The sequence below is a fragment of the Garra rufa genome, chromosome 5 (genome assembly GCF_049309525.1).
Source record: "Garra rufa chromosome 5, GarRuf1.0, whole genome shotgun sequence".
NCBI lineage: Eukaryota > Metazoa > Chordata > Actinopteri > Cypriniformes > Cyprinidae > Garra > Garra rufa.
The window spans coordinates 35,282,874-35,306,512 of NC_133365.1; the positions used below are offsets into that span (position 1 = coordinate 35,282,874).

The 23,639-nt window shown below is 37.0% G+C and overlaps 2 protein-coding genes across 4 annotated transcripts in view; both read left to right on the plus strand.

The window, feature by feature from the left end:
• Positions 1 to 301: 301 nt before the first annotated feature.
• Positions 302 to 18,949, plus strand: ehmt1a (euchromatic histone-lysine N-methyltransferase 1a). 3 transcript variants are annotated; one of them, XM_073839901.1, is made up of 24 exons: positions 302 to 400; positions 1,293 to 1,359; positions 2,072 to 2,472; positions 3,779 to 3,878; positions 3,982 to 4,088; positions 4,193 to 4,430; positions 4,811 to 4,956; positions 7,678 to 7,821; positions 9,933 to 10,141; positions 10,282 to 10,374; positions 10,487 to 10,569; positions 11,204 to 11,310; positions 11,769 to 11,891; positions 13,208 to 13,309; positions 13,512 to 13,616; positions 14,403 to 14,557; positions 14,874 to 15,041; positions 15,304 to 15,448; positions 15,552 to 15,629; positions 15,855 to 15,970; positions 16,059 to 16,145; positions 17,663 to 17,741; positions 17,924 to 18,099; positions 18,197 to 18,949. In XM_073839901.1, the coding sequence occupies exons 2-24, from the start codon at positions 1,341 to 1,343 to the stop codon at positions 18,396 to 18,398; spliced, it is 3,183 nt and encodes a 1,060-aa protein (XP_073696002.1). In that variant the 5' UTR covers positions 302 to 400; positions 1,293 to 1,340; the 3' UTR covers positions 18,399 to 18,949. The 3 variants fall into 3 exon arrangements, with proteins under 3 accessions (XP_073696002.1, XP_073696003.1, XP_073696004.1); XM_073839902.1 differs by having other exon boundaries at positions 10,285 to 10,374; XM_073839903.1 differs by lacking the exons at positions 3,779 to 3,878; positions 3,982 to 4,088.
• Positions 18,950 to 22,278: 3,329 nt separating this feature from the next.
• Positions 22,279 to 23,639, plus strand: part of cacna1ba (calcium channel, voltage-dependent, N type, alpha 1B subunit, a) — a 210,553-nt gene continuing 209,192 nt past the window's right edge. Inside the window, exon 1 of the mRNA XM_073839905.1 lies at positions 22,279 to 22,541. Within this exon, the coding sequence (XP_073696006.1) occupies positions 22,279 to 22,541 (263 nt within the window). The remainder of the gene's footprint in view (positions 22,542 to 23,639) is intronic.

Sequence of the window (23,639 nt, forward strand, 5' to 3'; positions counted from 1 at the left end):
GGTCAGTGATTTCAAACTAATTTCTATCCACCTTTTTCTTAAAAGTAAGCTTGGGTTTATTAGCCATTATAGGGAAATAACGAAAACAATAACAATGTGCAGTAAATGGTAAAACTGTTTGTATTACAAACAATGTGTTTATAATTAAGATAATACATTAAAATAATATGGTAATACACACCAGTTTGCAATATCAAGCAGTTTTGTTTACATTCCGCCAGTCTGCATTGTGCAACCAAACCCAGGCCTAAAACGCCCCCTTACCAGTAGAGGGCGCGGTGTGGTCACATGACAGTCGCAGGGCGCATGTAGCAGGGAAGTGAAGAGGAAGACAAGCCTCTAAACTTTCGGAATGAACTGAGTTATTTTACAAAAAATGCAAACCATCATAAGTTAACGGGTAAGTATGTGCAAATCAGTCATTTCTGTGGATAAATGTCCCACGCAGAATGAAGTTTATAGATGCACGCATTGTCTAGATTTGTTGTGTTGTGGCTGGTGTCATGCGCGTTTGTTAGCTACATTGTTTCATGTTGTTCATTGTAATTCCGCCCACAGTGAGCGCGCTGCGTCCGACATAAACATTAACAAATGTTGTTATGTTCCTCAGTTAATAACACACAGGAAATCACGAGCATAATAGGCTCCTTTGTCTTATCAACAATGCAAAGAAAGTAAGATTTAGCGTTTTGGAGGGCCGAATAGAGATTTGTTGGCAGTGTCTCAAAATCTAGTGATGCCCAGTCAGACAGCATTTTATGGTTAAAATGTTCTAAGTAGGCAGTTTAATAGATTTTCAAACGAAGCCCTTTAGAGCCCGATATATATATATGACCCTGGACCACAAAACCAGTCTTAAGTAGCTCGGGTATATTTGTAGCAATAGCCAAAATATATATAGTATGTGTCAAAATGATCAATTTTTCTTTTATGCCAAAAATCATTAAGATGTTAAGTAAAGATCATGTTCTATGAAGATATTTTGTAAAATATCTACCGTAAATACATCAAAACTCAATTTTTGATTATAAGCATTGATAAGAACTTAATTTGGACAAATTTAAAGACGATTTTCAAATAGTTGTATCTCAGCCAAATATTGTTCCAATCATAACTAACCATACATCTTATTTATTAATCTTTCAGATGAATTTGACTCTTATGACTGGTATTGTGTTCCAGGGTCACATATATTATTTTTATCCCCATCAATACCAATAAATATGTATTTTAAAAAAAAGTGACAATATCTAGAATCATTTTAATTGTTTCATTTTTTTCGTTTGTCACAGAGGAAGGAACTTGGAGGTCTTCTTGGATTGCTCCAGGTTCCCCCTGCCATGGCCAAGTCCAAGAAAGGTGAGTTCAGTAATTTGGTAATTTATAATAGAGGTTTGCACTTATGAAACGGTTACCAGGCTGCATGGCCATATTGGTGATACTCAGATGTAAACAACAGCATGGATTGCAGACAAAATATACTACTGAATACATTTTTCTACTAATTTATGCTGTCTAAACTATGGAATAAATGCATAGAAGCTGCTAAATCATATAGAGAAGGACTTAAGAAGCAGGAAAGGGCACAATACTTTGACAAACTAAAGTTAATAGGTGGTAAAGATACATTCTAGCAGTATTAATTAAAATATTAGCCTAAGATTTCACTTACCTGACTGGAAATTATAAGAACAAACATGAATGTTGTCAAGATTATTGCCCTGGAAATCCTGGTTCAGTTTGGGCAACCACAGACACCTTTTGTTCCTTTTGTTTTTACACTCACTATCTTTTGGCAGTCCATAGTACTCCAAATGTTTTTCCTGGTCCAACCGATTAGTAAAGCCCAAAAGTTTAATTCAGTTCAATGTCATTGTTTAAGCTCCATGCCGTCAATATAGCCAATTGATGATGTGTCATATAAACACTCTATAACATTACTGTCATCTGGGATTCTTCAGATTTGATTCCTCTAAGTGTGAAATGCTCATTGTTTACATCTCTTTTTCTGTATTTTACATAGTTTTTCCACATACTTAGTTTTTCATATTATATAATGCTGTGATTGTAGGTATGGACAGCCTTGCGGACCCTCCGAGAAAAGGCAGGAAGTCCAAATCCCTCGGTGCAGCTCCAAAAGTTGGTAAACAACAGAGTGCTCTAGGCAGCACGAAGAGCACAGGGACCAACTTTCTGCTACTCTCTGGCCAGACATCCCTCAAGCTACCAGCTGAAAACATCATCTCAGGAAACCATGACTCTATCCAGCAAGATAAACAAGATGCTCCAGGAACACAGAGTTCTGAGTCTGGTAATGCTGCCAAGAGCATCCCCACTTTGTCCTTACCTGCAGCCAGACAGGAAGGGGATGCACAGAGAGGGCCGGAGGAGTTTAAAGCTGTGAATCCTGCTCCACCACGTTTGGCTTGGAAAACCATGGTTAGATCAGCACCAGCTCCATCTGCTCTGAAGGTAGCATGCTGTTTGCTGCTTATGTATTGTCTAGTTCATAGTAATCAGTCTGGAAAATGTGGAAGACTTGGGTATTGATTATCAGACTAACAGACATTTCTGAATGTGGTTGGGGATTTGTACTGGTGCTTAGTCAAATGCAAAGGGCCTGGGACAGTTTGATGGGTGGGACCCCCCTCTCCCCTGACCACAATGAATAGAATAAAAGTTTTGAACAGTAAGATCTTTAATGTCTCTTCTGCTCACCAAGCCTACATTTATGTGATCGAAAGTACAGCAAAAACAGTATTATTTTTTTATTTATTATTTTTTTACTATTTAATATAATCATTTTATATTTGAATATATTTTAAAATGTAATTTATTCTTGTTATTAAAGCTAAAATTTCAGCATCATTACTCCAGTCTTCAGTGTCACATGATCCTTCAGAAATCATTCTAATATGCTGATTTGCTGTTCAGGAAACATCTTTTATTTTTATTATTATCAATATTTAAAACAGTTCAGTATTTTTTTTTTTTCTTCAGGATTCTTTGATGAATAGAAAGATCCAAAGCTACTTTTTCGAACAGAGAAAGAAACCAGAAAAAAATCTACTTGGCTGTTTTAAACATATTAATAATAAATGTTTTTGAACAGCAAATCAGAATATTAGCATGGTTTCTGAAGGTTCATGTGACTGGAGTAATGATGCAAAAAATTCAGCTTTGGTCATAGGAATAAATTACATTTTAAAATATATTCAAATAGAAAACAGTTATTTTAAATGGTAAAATTTACAGTTTTAGCTTTAGACCAAATGAATGCAGGATTGGTGAGCAGAAGAGACTTCTCTAAAAAACATGAAAAATCTTATTGTTCAAAATCTTTTGGCTGGGTGCCATTCAGTCAGTAAGATCAGCCAGTAATATATTTTCTTAAGCTCGCCAATGCTGCGCTTATTTGCTCAAAATACAGCAAAAACAGTAATATGTAAACTTTATTACAGTTTAAAATAACAGTTTTCTGTTTTTATATTTTTTGAAATGTGATTTATTCCTGTGATGGCAAAGCTGAATTTTTAGTAGCCATTACTCTACTAACTCTACTAGGATTCTTGTGGATTCTGATGATTAGAAAGTTCATAATAACAGCATTTATTAAAAAAAAAAAAAAATCTTTACAGTAACTCTGGAACAATTTAATGCATCCTTGATGAGTAAATTCATTAACTAATTAAAAAAAACTTTCTGTCCCCATACTTTATGAAAAAAGACTTACATATCATATATGTATATGTCTGTTTTTATTAATGCAACAACAAAGACAATGAACAGAGAGAAAAGTGTGTATGAGAGAGACGTGGAGTCCTCGCCCACACAGCATCTCAGTTTACCTCAGGAACTCAAAGACTCAACACCAACAGGTGGGGATTTTTAGCTAAAAAGCTTAGATACATTAAAATCTCTTTGTTTAGAACACAAGAGAGTAAAACAATTGTATGCCCCTTTGTTTGTATTCTTCTGCAGCCTCCAAGAAGAAGAAAAGAAAAATGGGCTTATATAATTTTGTTCCTAAAAAGAAACCAAAAGTGTCCAAGAAACCGAATGTCTCATTGTCCTCTTCAAATGAGCAGGTCTGATATCTTACACATTGGACTACGTCTGTGTGTGTGAAATTAAGTCATTCTCTGAACAGTCAAATCTGAACATTCAAGATCTTTGTTTCCAAACCCTGCAGGAGGATTCACGTACCGCTGGATCCAAAGGTGGACAGATGTCCATTGAGGAGGCATTCAAAAATGTAATCAGTCCTGAGAAACCAGAGAAGCAGACTTCAGCGGCTGAGAAAGAAATTGCAGCAGAACCGCATAAGCACAAGGAAACAGTGGACCTTCCTCAAGGCCATGTTGAAGAATACACAGAGCTGCCTCTACATGCTCTGGCTCATGAAAGCATGTTCACATCAATACCCACAGGTAGATAATATCTACACCTAGACAATAGAATTGAGAGTCCACTTCTTTCCGTTCTTTTTTAATGTACTTAATGCCGCCACCTCATGAAGTGTGTATACTTCCTATCTGTTTGTTTTCATCTGATAGGTTGATCTCAAAATGAGCAGAGACAGGTTTCAGACAGAGCATTCTGACTTTGTGAGGCAGTAAGAGCACATGGCAACATACACGCAGACCGTTTCATAGAAATCAACACCTGTTGCATATATATACCTCATAATGAAAAAGAGAGAAATTGCAGATCAGGGAGGGTTTAGTTGGATAGGATATTCTAGAATGAGAGGGCTAAAACAATAAGAGATCCACTACCTAAAGTAAACTTAAGTATTTGTGTTTATCAGGTTTGCCGCAGGATAAAGAGAACATGGAGACTGATGACACGTTGGAACCTCCGCTGTGTAGCTGTCGCATGGAGGCACCGAAGAACCAGGATGTAGTAACTCTTGCTGAGGGCAAGTGCATGGCTGTAGAGAGTGTTGATGGAAAGGTAGAACATGTTTTATGATTCTTAATATTAATAAATGTAAAAATACAAAGAGAAAAATCACTCACTGCTCTTGAATGAAGGACTTTTGTAACAAAGTATGTTTACAGTGAAGACGCTATTTTATTTTACATTCAAATAATTGCATTCGATTTCTGTAGTATTGTTAGACTACTATAGACTAGAAGTATTCAGTATACAGTTGCAATCGAAATTATTCAAGCCCCTAAAGACTGCAGTACTTTACAAATACAAGCTTTTCTGAAGATCCAGAACTTTATAAAAATTGCATTTACAACAGTTTGCTGGCATATTAAAAGTGATAATGTCAATATATAATGTAATGTTTTTGAATTATAGGATTTTTTAATAACACAGCTATGTCATAATTATTCAACCCCTATTCAATATTGCTGTTTTAAGTGACTTATTTTTATGGTAGGGAACAAAATTCTATTCTATTAAAACTCTATTATATAAAAAAAAAAAAAAAAAAAAAAAAAAAAAAAAGAATTAGCTTGGGCTTTTACACATACATTTAGCCCATGCATGTGCTGAAGTTGAGTAGCAAATATGGTAAAGTCTACAGAGCTCTCACAAAAGCTATAGAGAAGAAATAATTGTATTATATTAGAAAGTCTAAGGCTACGTGAACATTTCTAAGACATTACAAGTTCATAGAGACACAGCTGGCAGCCTCATTCCCTAGTTTAAAGTGTGTTGTACCAGAAAACCTCTTGAGGGTGTTGAACAAAAAAAAGCACAATATCATAAAATGTTTGGTCAGAGCAACTGAGAAAAACCTGCAATGTACAGCCAAAGACTTGCAAGATGACCCGACGAAAGTAGGAAAAACATTTCAATGCAGTGTATTAAATAAACACCAGACAAGTATGGCTTTCATGTTGAGGCATCTTGCCAAATACCACTCTTGACCAAGAAGAACACAAAAGGCAGATTGAACGTGCTAAAATTAATTTGGATAGACCTGTGGAGTTCTGGAAGAATGTTTTAATGGAGTGATGTGACCAAACTGAAAATTATAATTAAGTATCAGGTCATTTTGACTAGAATTGTGATGCCTTTGGTCCAAAGACTGAAGCTAGTGATCAAAGGACTTTCCTGCAGGACAATCATGCCAAAGTATACATCCAAATCTACTTAAGCTTGGTTCAGGGTTCAGTCATAGAATGTTCTTGATTGGCCTGTTCAGTCTCCAGATTTACCAAAGATTATCAGTGATCTGAAAGCTTTTTGAGGCGAGGAATGGGCCAAGTTTGCAGTAGAGAGGTGACAGACGCCTCTAAGCACTTCCAAGTAGCATTAATTGGTGGTTTTAAAGAATAAAAGATTCTGCACAAAATTTTAAATTTAGGGGTTGAATAAATGTGAACATGAACGTTTGGATCCAATTTGATTTCCTTTCATTATTCATCAACTTATGTTCTCAGAATTACTGAAGTGTGTATTAATAAACTTCCTCCATTAGTGTACTGATCCATTTGTTGAATTGCTTTCACAAAATTTTGTTCTCTGCAGCAAAATGTCTTGCAGGTCAAGGGGGTTGAATAATTTCGATTGCAACTGTATATATATGTGTATAGATGATGCATGTAGATGATATATGTGTGTAGAAGATGCAAATAAGATGCAAATAAAATAAAAAAACAGTGCTTTAAAAAAAAAAATATATATATATATATATATTTTTTTTTAAAGCACTGTTTTTTTATTTTATTTGCATCTTCAAATTAATCACTAATGTAAAGTTTTGGACCCAGTCGTCATCGTGTTAAATAATCGTGATCACAATATTGACAAATGATCGTGATTATGATTTTTGCCAAAATCAAGCAGCCCTAATTTTCACCAGCTAGAAAATGGCTTTAAGTCAGTTATTTCTATCTTTTGTTGTAGTGTGTAAATAGGAAATATCGGTTTACATTTTCAAACATTAATTTTGCCATTAGTTGTAGTAATCCAAGGAGATGTTTGTTTGCACAAGGAGTCTGACAACAGCCAGTGCTCCACACAGAGATCTGATCTCATCATCATCCAGTCTGTCTGGAATCACATGAAGAAACAGAACAAACTGAGACAGACTAAATCCAGAATAACTGTGGCAACGTCTCCAAGATGCTTCAAGAAACCTACCTGCAAAGCTACAGTACTGTTAAAAGTTTATCAATTAACTTCTATTAACTAAATTAAATCAACATTTGGTGTGACCATCCTTTGCGTTTAAAACAGCTTTTGTCCAAGGTGCACTTACCCATAGTTTTTCAGGAAGCTTTGCAGGTAGGTTTCTTGAAGCATCTTGGAGATGTTGCCACAGTTCTTCTGGATTTAGTCTCAGCTTGTTGTATTTCTTCATGTCATTCCAGACAGACTGGATGATGATGAGATCAGATCTCTGTGTGGAGCACTGGCTGTTGTCAGACTCCTTGTGCAAATAAAAATCTCACTTGATTATTACAATTAATGGCTAAATGAATGTTTGGAAATGCAAACTGATATTTCCTACTGACACACTACAGCAAAAGATAGAAATAACAGACTTAAAAATCATTTTTAGCTGGTGTTCTAATAATTTTGGCCACCACTGTATGTGTGATAGCATTATGCTAATGTGTTTAATTAGTAAAAGGTAAATCGATTTTAGGAAAGTGGGTATTAAAGAAAAAGTTTTTGAGTAAATGTGAGTTTTTTTCCCCCTCTCTCTAGCTGAGTTTATGTCGGAAGGTGATTCTGAAGCAGGAAATGATGCGTCCCTCTCTAAGGATTCCATTGCTAGTGTTGTGCGAGGATCATCGTGCGGGTATGGTGAAACATCAGAGCTGCCCAGGCTGTGGTTTCTTCTGCAGGGCTGTAAGTAAAACATACACAAGCATTCAAAAGTATGGGGTCAGTAAGATTTGTCAGTGTTTTTGAACGTCTGCATTTATTTGATCAAAAATCCAGTTAAAGGTCCCATATTGTCAAAATCGAAATTTCCTGGCTTTTTTCATGATAACTGAGGTCTAGGGGCTATGTAACTACCATATGAGTTTCAAAACAGTCAATCCACAGTAAACTGCACACAGCCTGCTTAAAGTAGCTGTTCATTTTCACAAGCCGCTGTGACTTCCGTACAGATGTGACATCCGATCTACTCAGTCACCGCTTTCAGTCACCACCCCGAGCACCAACCACCGTCCCACCCTCCTTTTGTCAAACCCAGACAATATTGTGTCCATAACATTGCTAAGCAACAACAACACGAAAACAAGTCGAGAAAACCCTGTTCAGTCTATAGATGTCGAAACTACCTCATTGCACAGGCTTCAGAACAAGGTGAATATAAGAGACCAGTGGCAGTCAACTTCAGCCTCTTTCACACAGCGATTCCGGTAAATACACGGATAATGTTTCCCATGATTTGTTCCGGAGTTGTTTAATTTGGTTCATTCACAGTTGTTTTCCGGAATCTGTGCGTGCTTTACACACAACCCATAAAGACGTGACGTTTGGATGTGAGATGTAATGCGACGCGTACGATTCACTAAACTGAAACTAACCTGAACAAACTGTGCTTCAGCGCTGATAGTGCGGAGCTGTCTCTGTCTGATCGCCGCTTCATTCCACTTTGCACGTATTTTTTCGTCATGAAGAGTCGCATGATAACGTGCATCATCACAACACTGCCTTTATGGTTCTGGCTTTTGTTCACACAGCGCTCGTTCCCGTAATTTTCCAGAATCAGCGTGCATTGTGAAAGGGGCTTTACTAAAGCAACAGTTATGTAACTTACTGCATTCGGTGTTTGAAAAAGAAAAAACATTAATGATCATTCTGAAATATCCTGTTGAGTATCAGCAAGCTAGGCTCTCTCTATGACTCTGGGCTCGGCTAAAGCATACATGACCGTAGTTACCTGTGATTGGCCTGGCTGTGCGTCACTCAGAAAACAACAGGCCAATCAGAAGAGAGGCTCATGAATATTAATTAGATGGGCCAAAATCGACCTGTTTTTGACAGAGCTCCTAAAAAAGGAGCTGTAAAAATGTATTGAGATGGATTTTGGCACTTATACCGCAAATATATATTCTTAAGGACATCAACAACTAAAATAAACCTCCAGAAATGTGTACAATATGGGACCTTTAAACAGTAATATTTCATGTTATCTATTTTAAGGTTTTTTAAAATATAATTTAATTGTGTGATGGCAAAGCTGAATTGTCTGCAGCCATTACTCCAGAAATAAACAAAAAAACTTATGAGTAGTGGTGTATGAAGTGCATTCATCTTTTATTTTTGTTCTAACAAACAAATACATTAGAGACATGGCCTTGGGATGCCATTGTAAAAATGTGCTATTATCACATTTTGTCAGCTATTAGCAGTCAGCCATGATTAATAAGTTTTTAGTGTGGACCATGTGGAATTTAACTAGTTTTATTAGGTCTCATGTGAGTGTGATTAATTTTAAACATATTTTTGTAGTGCTAATTATTTCTTTTGGGGCTACATTTTTTAATGGAAAAAAAAAGGATAGTTCAGCCAAAAATTAAAATTCTGTTATTAATTACTCACCCTCATGTCGTGCCAGACCCGTAAGACCTTTGTTCATCTTTGGAACAGAAATTAAGATATTTATGATGAAATCCGAGAACTTTCTGTACTCTTGCGAACATGTGGCAGTGACCGACACGGAAGAGAAGAAATCGTTAAATAAAGTTATTTTTGTTTTCTTTGCACACAAAAAGTATTCTCGTAGCTTCATGACAGTTGAACAACTGATGTCAGATGGACTGTTTTAACTATGTCCTTACTACCTACTGTAAGGTCTTACAGGTTTGAAACAACATGAGGGTGAAAAATTAATGACATAATTTTCATTTTTGTGTGAACTGTCCCTTTAATAGTTCAGCTATGGAGTGTAAACCCTGATACACTTACATTTCAAAACTAATATTATAGTGGTCTGTCTAATCCAGGGTACGTTTATGGAGTGTCAGCCAGATGGGAACATCTCTCACCGCTTTCACCGGAGCTGTGCCTCTCTGATCCGAGGTCAGGTCTACTGCCCACACTGCGGTGAGGAGGCTAGTCATGCTAAGGAGGTCACAATCCCCAAACCAGACTGTGTTAATGCAGTGCCAACAGCTGCTGTGCCTGCCCACAAAAGAGACACCGCCTTAATGGAGTAAGTTTAGATCAGGTCATCCTGGTGTTTGAAAATGTTTATCTGTACCTGTTCCCATGTCATTTTTCTTATCTACTGTCGTACTGTAGTGATATGTTTGTTCACCCTGGTTATATATCCATAATGATTGTTTCTCACAGCAGGGCTAAATTGGACTCTGTAACTGTTGGTGGAATATTAGACCCTGCTAAAGAATCACTGGAAAGCGTTTTAAATGCACTCGAGGATGGGAAGTAAGGATCTGGGTTTTGTACACTGGTCATGTCCTGATTCTGTATCAGTAAATAAGTGTATTAGAAATTAATGTTTATTTGATCTGTAACTTAATTATTGCACATTTTAAAGGTATAAGAAATTCAAGCTGCCCCCAAAGCAGCTTTATTTTTCTGCTAAGAGAGGAGAGCTCCAGAGGATCCTGCATATGCTGGGTAAGGCCTTTATTAAAGATTTAGTTCTCCCAAAAATGAAAATCATTAATTAGTCACCCTCATGTTGTTCCAAACCCATAAGAATTTTGTTCGTCTTCAGAACACAAATTAAGATATTCTTGACATCTGTGGTTCAGTCGTAATTTTATGAAGCTACGAAAATTCTTTATGTGCTAAAAACCCCCCCAAAATAGCAACTTTATTCAACAATTCTCCTCTGCGTCAGCTTAGCGTCATTTTGGAGAGTATCACGACGCATGCGTATATGGTCCTGATACTCTCCAAGTAGAAGAGAAGAATTGTTGAATAAAGCTTTTTTTTTTGCGCACAAAAAGTACACTCATGTCACATGGACTATTTTGCCGATGTTCTTGGTACGTTTCTGTGCCTTGAAAGTGGAAGGATCCTTGCTGTCTATAAAGGGTCAGAGAGCTCTCGGATTTCATCAAAAATATCTTAATATGTGTACAAAGACGAATTAAGGTCTTACGGGTTTGGAACAACATGAGGGTGAGTAATTAATGACAGAATTTAAATTTTTGGGTAAGCAAACCCTTTAGAAAAAACAGTCTTATATATATATCAGATGATAGTACAAGTCATTGATAACTGTGATTATTTTGTTTGTAATCAGTGGAAGGTGTGGATCCAAACTTGCGGATGGACAGCGAGAAGAGAAAGACTTCCTTGCATTGTGCTGCTGAGGAGGGGCATAAAGAGATCTGCCATGTACTATTGCAGGTACTGCTTATGCTAATAACACACATTCACATTTAAAAATGATTTAGTTTTCTAAATAATACTCTACCTTTCAAAAGTTTAGGGTAGGGTCTGTAGCAAGGCAGATTTAAAAAAAAAAATACAGTAAAAAGCAAAAATATTGAGAAATATAACAATTTTTTTATGCTTCAAAATGTAATTTATTCCTGTGATGGCAAAGCTGAATTACTTCAGTCCTCAGTGTCATATTATTCTTACGTTAACAGTTGAAAACAGTTGTAATAGGACCTGATGTCATTACTTTGTATAACATGAGTATGAACTTAAATTATTTAGGGTTTAAAAAAAAATGTTTTGTTTTATTTATATATATTTTATTATTTTTTAAATATTCAGTTTTCCAAGAGCACATCCAGTATAATATCCTCTTAATGAATGTTTAGCTTTAGTAATGAAAATGATCTCTTATCTCTCTATAGGCTGGTGCAAACCTGGACATGTGTGATGCAGAGCAGAGAACTCCTCTGATGTACGCCTGTGAGAACAATCATCTAGAAACAGTGAAATACTTACTGAAAGCTGGTGCTTCTACTGGGCATAAGGTGCAGCATTCATCTGTGTAAAATACAAATGAAATACAAAAACTATAAAAATATAAAATGTTTTGCTGTAGTTATCTCATGCTACCCATTGAGCTAATGAGGTATTGAACTAGTGTTGTCAACAGTACCGACATCAGTACTGAAATGTAAAAAAATGTGACAATACCAGCATTTTGAGTGGATTCTTAAACACCTCTGATTGGCCATTAGATCACGCGCTCAACAGATGTGTCTGTGATTGGCTACAATGATCATTGCTTCAAAAATACACATCTTTCAAGATTTTCACCAAACACGTATACAGATGCACACAGGAGCGTTGAGTAATTTCTACTTTAGTAATTTCCATGAGTACAAATCTTAATATTTAAGCATATAATGATATTCTAGGGAATTGTGTGCTTCTAATTTTATAGCAGCAGTTTGGACAGGACATTTTCTATTCTAACAGGACAATGTCTCTTTGTACAAGGCAAGGCTCAAATCGAAATGATTAATGGTGTGACTTTAAATACAGACCTTGAGCCAAAAACTCATCACCAAACACCAATGACTGTACGTATAGGTACAGTTATTTTAGACAAATCCAAAACTGTTGCAACAGAGATGAAAATACAATTTTTAAATAAATAAATACATTGATTATATTTCCATATTGTTGCCACAGTTTTAGAAGTACCTTTTTCTGTTCTAAAGAAGGGGATGTCCCAATACTTTTGTCCATGTAGTGCATGGACAAGTCATTGGTGTTTGGTGATGAGGTTTTGGCTCAAGGTCTGCGTTTAAAGTCACACCAGAGGTGTTAAACTGGGATTAGGACATGGCTTTCTGCAGACCAGTCATGTTCTTTCACACTGACTGAATTAATCATTTCTATTTGAACCTTGTCTTATACACAGAAGCATTGTCAGGTTAAAATAGAAAAGGGTCCTGTCCAAACTGTTGCTATAAAATTAGAAGCACACAATTCCCTAGAATATCATTATATGCTTAAACTTTAAGATTTGTACTTATGGAAATGACTACAGTAGTGAAACTGGTTCATTAGAAGGGGATGTCTCAATACTTTTGGCAATATAGTAAATCTGTTGAGCGCGTGAACACAATGGCAAATCAGAGGTGTTTAAGAATCTGCTCAACAGTGTCAAAATGCTAGTGGGGAAATGCTGGTATTGTCACGTTTTTAAAATTTCAGTATCGACGTTAGTACTTTTGACAACGCTTTATTGAAATCCCTAAGCCGCTGTATTCCATGTGTTCAGTATGCAAAGCATTTGCATTCTTCAAATCTAGTAAATTATGCCTGCACTTCACAGGATATGAGAGGCTCTACATGTCTTCACTTGGCAGCTAGAGGAGGACACACAGGTGTGCTGCAGTATCTTGTGTCCATGCCATCCATAGACGTCAACTGTAAGGTAACACTGCACGAGTTTGATATAGAATATACATTATTTATTTACCTTTAAATTATTTTAATTTTAGTTTTTTAGAATGTTTTAAGAAGGACTTGACACCAAAACTGCCAATTATTGGATGTTGTAAGGATACTAGAGTGCTTAGTTGCTGATATTAAATGGATTATAATAATTAAAGCTTATGGGTCATCCTTTTGGTTAGGATGATGGTGGTTGGGCTCCTCTTACCTGGGCAACTGAAAACACGAATCTAGAACAGGTGAAGATGCTGATCTCAGCAGGAGCTGATGTCCAAATAAGAGACAAGGTTTGTGACTTGTTTCACAAATTTCGAGTATTTCATCTCAAGATTTCAGCTTTTTGATCCATTTCTACTTCTTCATCTGTAAAATCAGACCCCACAAATGCATTGCCTGCAAATATTTGCATGTCAAACGATCTGATTGTAAATCAGTTCATAGATTTCTGGCTGAACATGTACACTGCTATTCAAAAGATTAATAAATAAATAAATAAATACATTTTTATTCAGCACTTTCTATTAATCAAAGAATCCTGAAAAGAAAATGTATTAAAGGGATAGTTCACACAAAAATTAAAATTCTGTCTTTAATTACTCACCCCCATGTCGTTACAAACCTGTAAGACCTTCATTCATCTTCAGAACACAAATTAAGATGTTTTTGAGGTAATCCAAGAGCTTTCTGACCCTGCATAGACAGCAAAGCAACTACCACTTGCAGATTTTTGCCACTGAAGTCACATGGATTATTTTAACAATGTCCTTACTACCTTCTTGGACCATAAAACATAGCACTGCTGTCTGTGCAGAGTCAGAAAGCTCACTGATTTGTGTTCTGAACATGAACAAAGGTGAGGTTGAGTAACTAATGACAGAATTTTCTTCTTTGGATAAACACTTTAAGCTGGTTTCAAACGTTGATAATATATATATATTTTTTGAGAAGTTATATTAGAGCATATTAGAATGATTTCTGAAGAATCACTAAACTTACCAACCCCAAGAATCACTAATGCATGTGTGTGATAGATCCAGAGATGAATTTTGCTTGTGGTCTGATGTGTCATCTAGGAGGAGAACGTCTGCCTCCACTGGGCAGCATTCTCCGGCTGTGATGAGATTGCTCAGCTGCTGCTTGACAAGAGATCTGACCTACACGCTGTGAACATCCATGGAGACTCACCTCTACACATTGCTGTCAGACAGAACCAGCTGGACTGTGTAATGTAAGTTTAGAACAGAGAGAGTATACCTAGATAACTGGAAGCAAGACCCTTTATATGGTATGAGCACTGAAATATAAAGGAACTGTTATCCCAAGGTCCCTTCAGAGGAAGTCAGTTCACTTGAGGCCATCTGGGTAGCAAACTGGGTTTCTCTGTAGGTGAAAGACACAAGTACAGCTCATATCTGCTTCAGTGAATGACTTTTGAATGAGCTGAATCCTTCAGTTAATCTAATGTGTTATCATCAGAGAATAGACAAAGGTTTGTGGTTGATGCCGTCAGTTGTAAAAGGACTAATCTTAAGCTTTGTCTCTAGGCTGTTTCTTTCACGGGGAGCGGATGTAAATCTGAAGAACAAGGATAGCGAGACTCCTTTGGACTGCTGTAGTATAAATTCCAAGATGTGGACAATCCTCAACACCAATAAGAAGCTGACAGATGCTAGGAGAGGCAGAGACAGCCTAAGAGAAAGACTCCTCTGCAGGTAATCCAAGAGTACTATGCTCAAATCTGTTTTGCTAGGTAATATCGCAGACAGTATTTTGCATTTGTTACATATTCTATTTTTTTCCAAACGTCTCAGAGATGTTGCTACAGTTCTTACGGATTTAGACAGTCACAGTTTTTTCTGTCTTTTTATGTAATCGCAGATAGACTTGATGATGGTGAGATCAGAATTTATTGAACGTTTTGCACAGAGTGTGTGGAATTATTTTCTGATTATGGTACTGTTTGTCATTTTTCAGAGATGTGTCCCGAGGCTATGAGGACATCCCAGTGCCTTGTGTGAATGGGGTGGACCATGAGCCCTGCCCCAGCAACTTCAAATACGTTCCAGAAAACTGTTTTACCTCTCAAGTGAATATAGACGAGAACATAACGCACTTACAGGTAAGGAGCTCAGAGAATCGTAGTGTCAAAAGCCATAACAAGGTTAATGCTGTTATTACAGCTATATGAAATGCTCCTCTCTGTCTCTCTCTCACTGAAATAGCACTGCAGTTGTAAAGATGACTGTGCATCAAGCAGCTGTATCTGTGGCCAGCTCAGCATGCGCTGTTGGTATGACAAGGTAAGATGCTGCTAGTGCTAAATTATTCACTTAAGCAAAATAAACGATACAGTAATCATGCTGTGACATAAACAATAGATGTTGCCAATCCCAGCTCTTTAGCAGCTGTTTCACAACATATTAGTAGTCGCTAATCATGACTGTGCTGTGATGTCATCATGACCATATGATTTGTGTCATGCATACTATTAAAATTAGTGATATCTATGATTTTTTGGTGTACAGGATGGACGCTTGTTGAAAGAGTTCTGCAGGGATGATCCACCCTTTCTGTTTGAGTGTAACCATGCCTGTTCCTGTTGGAGAACATGCCGAAATAGAGTCATACAGAATGGCCTTCGGTAATATAACTAGTATTTATGTATATGTTGTAAACTTATTTATGTATTATGTATTTTTTTCACAACTTCATAATTTTCTTGTCTTTAGGATCAGACTGCAGGTGTTTAGGACTGAGAGAATGGGCTGGGGGGTCCGAACACTGCAGGATATTCCTGAAGGAGCTTTCGTATGCGAGTATGACCCTTTCTTTAGATCAGTTGCTTTACACGTTAATAAAAAATACACCAAAATGAGCATGGATCCACAACAATATTCAAAGTCCTCATGACTTTTCCAGTTGTTCGTAATTTACTGGATGTTTTTTTAAATATATTTTTGGCTTACAATTGCTACCAAGTAAGTGTTTAGGGCTTGGTAACTAGTAAAAAAGTATATTTGTTATAAAAATATCATTATACGGTTGAAGTCAAAAGTTTACATACACCTTGCAGAATTTGCAAAATGTTGATTGTTTTACCAAATTTAAAAGTGCACTAGAGAAAGTAATAGTTGAATTTATAAAAATGACCCCGTTCAAAAGTTACATATACTTGATTCTTAATACTGTGTTGTTACCTGAATGATCCACAGCTGTGTTTTTTTGTTTAGTGATAATTGTTTATGAGTCCCTTGTTTGTCCTGAACAGTTAAACTGCCTGCTGTTCTTCAGAAAAATCCTTCAGGTCCCACAAATTCTTTGGTTTTTCAGCATTTTTGTGTATTTGAACTCTTTCCAACAATGACTGTATGGTTTTGAGATCCACCGTTTCACACTGAGGACAACTGAGGGACTCAAATGCAACTATTACAGAAGGTTCAAACGTTCACTGATGCTTCAGAAGGAAACACGATGTATCTTCTGTAGCTTCTTAAGGGCAGTACTAAATGAAAAAAATTATGATATTTAGGCTTCTGAAGCATCAGTAAGTGTTTGAACCTTCTGTAAGAGATGCATATGAGTCCATCAGTTGTCCTCAGTGTGAAAAAATGGATCATATACACAAAAACTCTGGAAAAAAAAAACTAGAATTGTGGGACATGAAGGAATTTTCTGAAGAACAGTGGGCAGGACAACTGTTCAGGACAACCAAGGGAGTCATAAACAACTATCACTAAACACAAAAAAAAAACAGCTGTGGATCATTCAGATAAGAACACTGTATTAAGTGTATGTAAAGTTTTGAACAGGGTAATTATTTTCTCTTTTGGACTATATATAAATCTATTTTATGTGAAATATCTTATTCAGGTCAGTACTAAAAAAATAACATCTTATTTTGGTAAAATAATTAACATTTTGAAGATTATGCAAGGTGTATGTACTTTCAACTTCAGCTGTACATCCATGACAGTGGAAATCCTAGTTCTTAAAAAAAAGAATATTAAAACCATAGTTGTTTTGGCTTGTGTTAAATCATTTCAAGTTATCACGAGCCTTCATTGGCCCATCATAAATGCATTTTATTATAGTTGTCTCTTCATTTTAACCTGGTATAGAATTATTTTAACATGAACAAATCGCACACAAGAAGCTATGTCTGCATTCTGAAGAACTCTCCTACTGACTCCAGTGTCAAGGATATTAATTTAATGCCAAATTTGCTACAAAAATGAAAGCCATTAGGGGAATTATCAATTATTCAGACATGATTAATCTCTTGCTGTTTTGGTCCAATACTTGTGCCCTGAGGATTTTTTTTCTCTGTGTGCAGGTTTGCAGGTGAAATCATTTCAGATGGAGAAGCTAATGTTCGGGAAAATGACTCGTACATGTTCAACCTTGACAATAAGGCAAGTTTAGAGGTTTATCTTTTCAAATTTGGCTAAAAATGTAAGATGTGCATTTTCTCAAGTGAATGCTTTTCATGCATGTCACCTTCAGGGGGCGCTAAAGTATATTAAAAAGTGAACAGAGCACACCTCATTTGGATCGTTTTTTTGTGTGCATTTAATGGTGATTTCTTTCTTTCTAGGTCGGAGAGGTCTACTGCATTGATGCCCAGTTTTATGGTAATGTTAGTAGGTTTATGAATCATCTTTGCGAACCCAACCTATTCCCGGTACGGGTGTTCACCAAACACCAGGACATGCGCTTTCCTCGAATTGCACTCTATGCAAGCAAGGCTATTCAAGCTGGAGACGAGCTTGGGTAAATCGTTATGGTTTTTAATCATTTTGTTTCATTTATTCATTGTAATCTCCCAGGTTACTTGAATTAAATCAAATTTTCTTTCCTCTTTCATCAGGTTTGACTATGGTGATGCCTACTGGCAAATCAAGAAAAAGTACTTTTGTTGTCAGTGTGGCTCTGCGAAATGTAGATACTCTGAAGGTGTTCCAGGCCAAAACCACGCAGACAGCTCAGTCCGAGCGCCCGGTGATCAGACCATTGCTCAGGTGGAACACATCCAGTCAGCTAACACAACTATAGCAATAACTCAACCCTGAGCCCTTTACACGTACAACAGGACAAGATGAGACCTTTAACGAATAAATATGGTCAGGAGTGCAACGGATCATTTCCTGAATCTCTGCTCTAAGGAAGGACAATTTGTGCAGAGATACAGCATCATTTATTTTATCACCACGCTGATGAGGCCATTTGTAGTAAGACTTTTAATCAGTGTTTTGGGCCTTTTTTATCTGAATGCATGTCTCACAAGGTTTTTATCTTTTTAGGATGATGGTGAGGCTTCTTAATTGTATGAGATATAGGCACTAGCATATTAGATGTTTATACATTTTTAAGTGTAAACTTTTATATACTTGGTATAAAAAAACAGGGTTTTTAGCCGATTATCATAAGCAAAAAAGAAGCGGTAGTAGAACAGATGGACGACTTCTGCTGGCGTTTTTTTTACTCTGTGTCTTCTCAGGAGCAGAGATCAGGGCTGTTTTCTAATCTGTTTTTCCATGTATTGAAATTTCACTATGAAATGGTTACAGAATTTTAATATCATCCCTGATAAATAAAGCTTTCAGTGATGTTTTTAATTATTCATTCGGTCATTTGTAATTTAGCTGTGGCCCATCAGTCTCTCATGCTGAACAGTTGTCAGCACACTCTGAATTTCAATGGAGCGCACTATTATTTTGTTCATGCATTACAGGTGTGTGTGCGTGTATACATTTATTCAGCATGGACATATTAAATTAATCGAAAGTGACAGTAAAGACATTTATAATATTACAAGTTCTGTTGAACTTTCTGTTAATCAAATAATCCTTGAAAAAAAAAAATCTGAGAACCCTGAAAAAAAGGTAACATGGTTTCAACAAAGATATTTCTTATTGATAATAATTAGAAATATTTCTTGAGCACTAAATAAGCATATAGACTGATTTCTGAAGGATCATGTGAGACAGAAGACTGGAGCAAATACTGCTGAAAATTCAGCTTTCCCTTCACAGGAATAAATTGGATTTGAAAATATATTAAGATGCAGAACAATTATTTTAAATTGTGAACACTAAAGTATATAAATATATATACCAGTCAAATGTTTTTGGACAGTAAGATTTTTAATGAGAAGAGTCTCTTCTGCTCACCAAGCCTGCATTTATTTGACCCAAAATACAGCAAAAGCAGTATTATTGTGAAATATTTTTACTATTTTAAAATAACTGCTTTCTATTTGAATATATTTTAAGATGTAATTTATTCCTGTGATCAAAGCTAAATTTTTAGCATCACGTCTTCAGTGTCACACGATTCTTTAGAAATCATTCTAATATGCCGATTCGCTGTTCAAGAAACATTTTCTATTATTATTAATATTTAAAACAGCTGAGTAAATTTTTTCAGGATTCTTTGATGAATAGAAATATCCAAAGATCAGCATTTGTCTAAAATAAAAAGCTTTTGTAACATTATACACTATATACTGACTCCAAGCTTTTGAATGGTATAATTTTATTTTTTCTTATTTTGGAAAGAAATTATAGATTGCTTTTTTTTTTATTTTTTTAGCAAGGATGCTTTAAAGGTTGTATCAGCGATTTCTAGCCTGAAACATAAAGTGTCAAATTCAGCTGAGCTTTCTTTACGATCCGCTCGCTGTCTGCCCCATAAATTGTCTGTGAAAAAACCGCGTCTCTCTGGTCAGCCTAGGGTCCGAGATATGCCAAAAAAACAATCGGCGCTATCAACTATTCCACAGATAATCAAACAGTGTTCCAACCAATCAGCGTCAGGGGTTTGGTATTGTGGACTTTCCTACTGGTGCAGGGATGTGAGGGAGGCGGAGCGAAAGTCCACAACACCAACCCCCTGACGCTGATTGGTTGGAACACTGTTTGTTTATGTGTGGAAAGGTTGGTAGTGCCGATTGTTTTTTTGGCATATCTCGGACCCTAGGCTGACCAGAGAGACGCGGTTTTTTCACAGACAATTTATGGGGCAGGCAGCGAGCGGATCGTGAAGAAAGCTCAGCTGAATTTGACACTTTATGTTTCAGGCTAGAAATCGCTGATACAACCTTTAAATTAATCAAAAGTGATGATAAAGACATTTATAATGTTACAGAAGATTTTTTATTTCAGATTGTTCTTCTGAACTTTATATTCATCAAAGAAACTTGGAAAAAAATGTACTTCTGCTGTTTTCAACGTTTTTAAGAAGCAAATCAGAATATTAGAATGATTTCTGAAGGATCGTGTGACTGGAGTAATGATGCTAAAAATTCAGCTTTGAAATCAGGAATAAATTATATTTTAAAACATATTCAAATAGAAATAATTTATTTCAAATAGTAAAATATTTCACAATTTTACTGTTTTTGCTGTACTTTGGATCAAATAAATGCAGCAGAATAAGAGACTTATAAAACTTTTGACTGGTAGTGTATGTAAAGTATTTTGTTGTAGTATTTACAAACAGTGTAGTATTTATTGGATATTCTGTACTAAAGACGGGTAAAACCTACCGTGCTCAAAAACAACATCTGTTCAGTCATTACGTTGATATTTACGTCAGTGTTTGTAGTGGTAAGCACACTATTTGTTTTGTGCAATGTATTGACTGGCCTTAACATTACCTGAAAACACTTTCACATTTTGTTCCTCCACATAAATGACATCAACCTCAAGTCGGTGTGCCTTAAAAACATAAATCACAATTGGACATGTGAGGAGTGAGGGCTGAGTTGATTGATCAAGGAAGTAAAAGGTTACGTAATTTATGTAGTAGAGCAAAACGTGAAAGTATCTTCAAGTGGGCTAATGTAAAACACCGACCTTAATTTACTCAAATCGAAAGCTGCATTTTAAAAACCCATTAGAAATTCCCAAGGGATCCGAAGTCTCAAAAACGCTAATTTTCTTCCGGGTTTTAGTAGCCTACAAACTGCACAGCTCAACTGAAGGGTTAACGTAAATGTGAGAGAGACCAAACACCCTCGGAAAGGCGTCAGTCACGAGATAATGTCCTGATTTACCCCACCCGCCGGTTCCACCCTTTTCTGAATCAACGATGTGTTTACAGCTGTGGAAAGTGCAGACGCACCAATCCCTCACAGAATGTGCCTAATTCTGCTTAACTCGCTTTAAAGTACCCGTCGAAACCGTTTGAGTACCTGTTCATTCACTGCTGGGGTTTGGAAGGGTACATGCTGTATTTTCCCCTCTTGCCCCAGTGCCATGGATACTGTAGCGGTACAGGTGGAGCCACTGACAGGCTGCTTCACAGTCACGTGATCTGATTTAGAAGAAGCAGCGGCTGCAGAAATTGGTTAAAATTTCATTGCCAGGCTACGGTCTAGTGGAAAAAGGGTGTTCATATCGTTTGCTCGTTTTCATTTCAACGGCATAAACGCGAGAGCGACGGACCGCGCTTGTTATCATCTGTTAGAGCGAAGAGTGCGGGCAAGATCGGAAGAAAACATCGAAGCATCTGCAACAGCATCGCACGCAGGGAAGCAGGATCTTACAATCTGTGGGCTTGACTCCATTCAATCGCAACACAGTTTGTAAAGGCACCTTACTTATTTTGTAACATGGCTGATTATCTAAACCCTTCGAATGAGGCGTCAAAATGATCTTTACTGGATATGACCGGTCGCTTTTTGGTGGATTGTGTAACGTGGAGCGATAAACTTTAACTGGCGTTCGGTTCATGACAGAGATGCGTTTAGATGTGCTCTGAATGGCTGGAATACTTTAAGCAACTCTCTGTGTGTATGTGGCGGCTGAACGAGCTCTTGTGGATGCAAGACCTGTACGGATGAGAAGAACTCGTGGCTGGGACTACATCGTGCGTTGTGATGCTTCTTCTTTACTCTCTGTCTGATGTGAATTTGGATTTCTATAATCAAATCTGTGCGTTTCTAGAATGGCTCGCTTCGAAGACGATCTCCCGACCCGGTATGGAGGCGGTGGCTCTCCAGCGGGGCCAGGCAGAGGGGCCAGCCGGCAGCCAGGCCCCCCGGGCGGACAGAGGATGTATAAGCAAACAATGGCCCAAAGAGCCCGGACAATGGCCATATACAACCCGATACCGGTCAAACAGAACTGCCTCACAGTCAACCGATCCCTTTTCATCTTCAGCGAAGATAATATCATTCGGAAATATGCAAAGAAAATAACAGAATGGCCATATCCTTTACGCAAATCACAGGCACTTGTAAGAGGGCAGAGTATGTACCGCAAACAATTCTGGTTCACCCATTCAGTCTAAGTTAAGGTCGCAAAAGTTTTGGAGGAAATAGAGGCATCGTTTTATTCAACACATAAGCAGTTATGTTAATATCGTGTTGATAACGACCACTCTTACTGGATTTAAATGACATGCAGCATGCAGGGTGTTGTCTCGACTCTCGCTGATGGAGCAAACATTGTTCCAAGAGGAATCAGTCGGTTTTCCTCTCACGAAATGCCTCTAGAAAAGGGTTCAGATTTGCTTTAAGTATATTTGTGATTTGCATGACTAATTGTTTGCATACCATACATAATGCAAGTCCCGTGACGTAAAATGCCATTTAGACTTTTTATTGTTTTGGTCCCTTTCACATCCAGTCTGCGGTATTGATTCTTTTCAGTCAGGAAACGAGCCTCTCTGTCGCTCATGGCAACCAAAACAGCTCTTGCATTAGGCTGCCTAAATTGCTGTGCAGTCTCCGGAGACTTGCCCCTGGGAATACCAGTCATAAAGTAACTGAGATATACCTGCTAGTTATATATAGCTTTACGTTATAATATCATTGCGTTCGCAGCTTATATCGTTGGATGCAGTCAAAAAGCAATAAAGTTGATAGTCGAGGCAATTTAGGTGGAACAGGTTAGGGCTTTAAAGTTATGGGCGCTAATATCATTCCCAAAGCCCGAACCGGAGGTCATAAAATCAGAATTGTCCCGAATCTTAATGATTTAGTGTAAGTGAGTATTTCCATTTTACGTGAAAAAGTTTGAGGACCACTTTTAGTCGCTCTCCAAGGTGCTGAAACACCTACGCCTTTATAACTCGTCTAGGGAAATGCGGAAGTGATGCAGGCCTATTGAGCTCCTGAATGAAAAACGGCCAGTTTTATCACAAGATAATACAGATTAGAATTTCGATTTTGTTTACTTAACATTTAATGAACAAACAAGGTTACATTTGACGTCTTGTTTGTCTGAGAAACAACATTTGCAGGGCGTTTCACTTTTGGCGTTCAGCTTTTCTGTATTATTTAAATGAGAAGGCCAACATTGCCT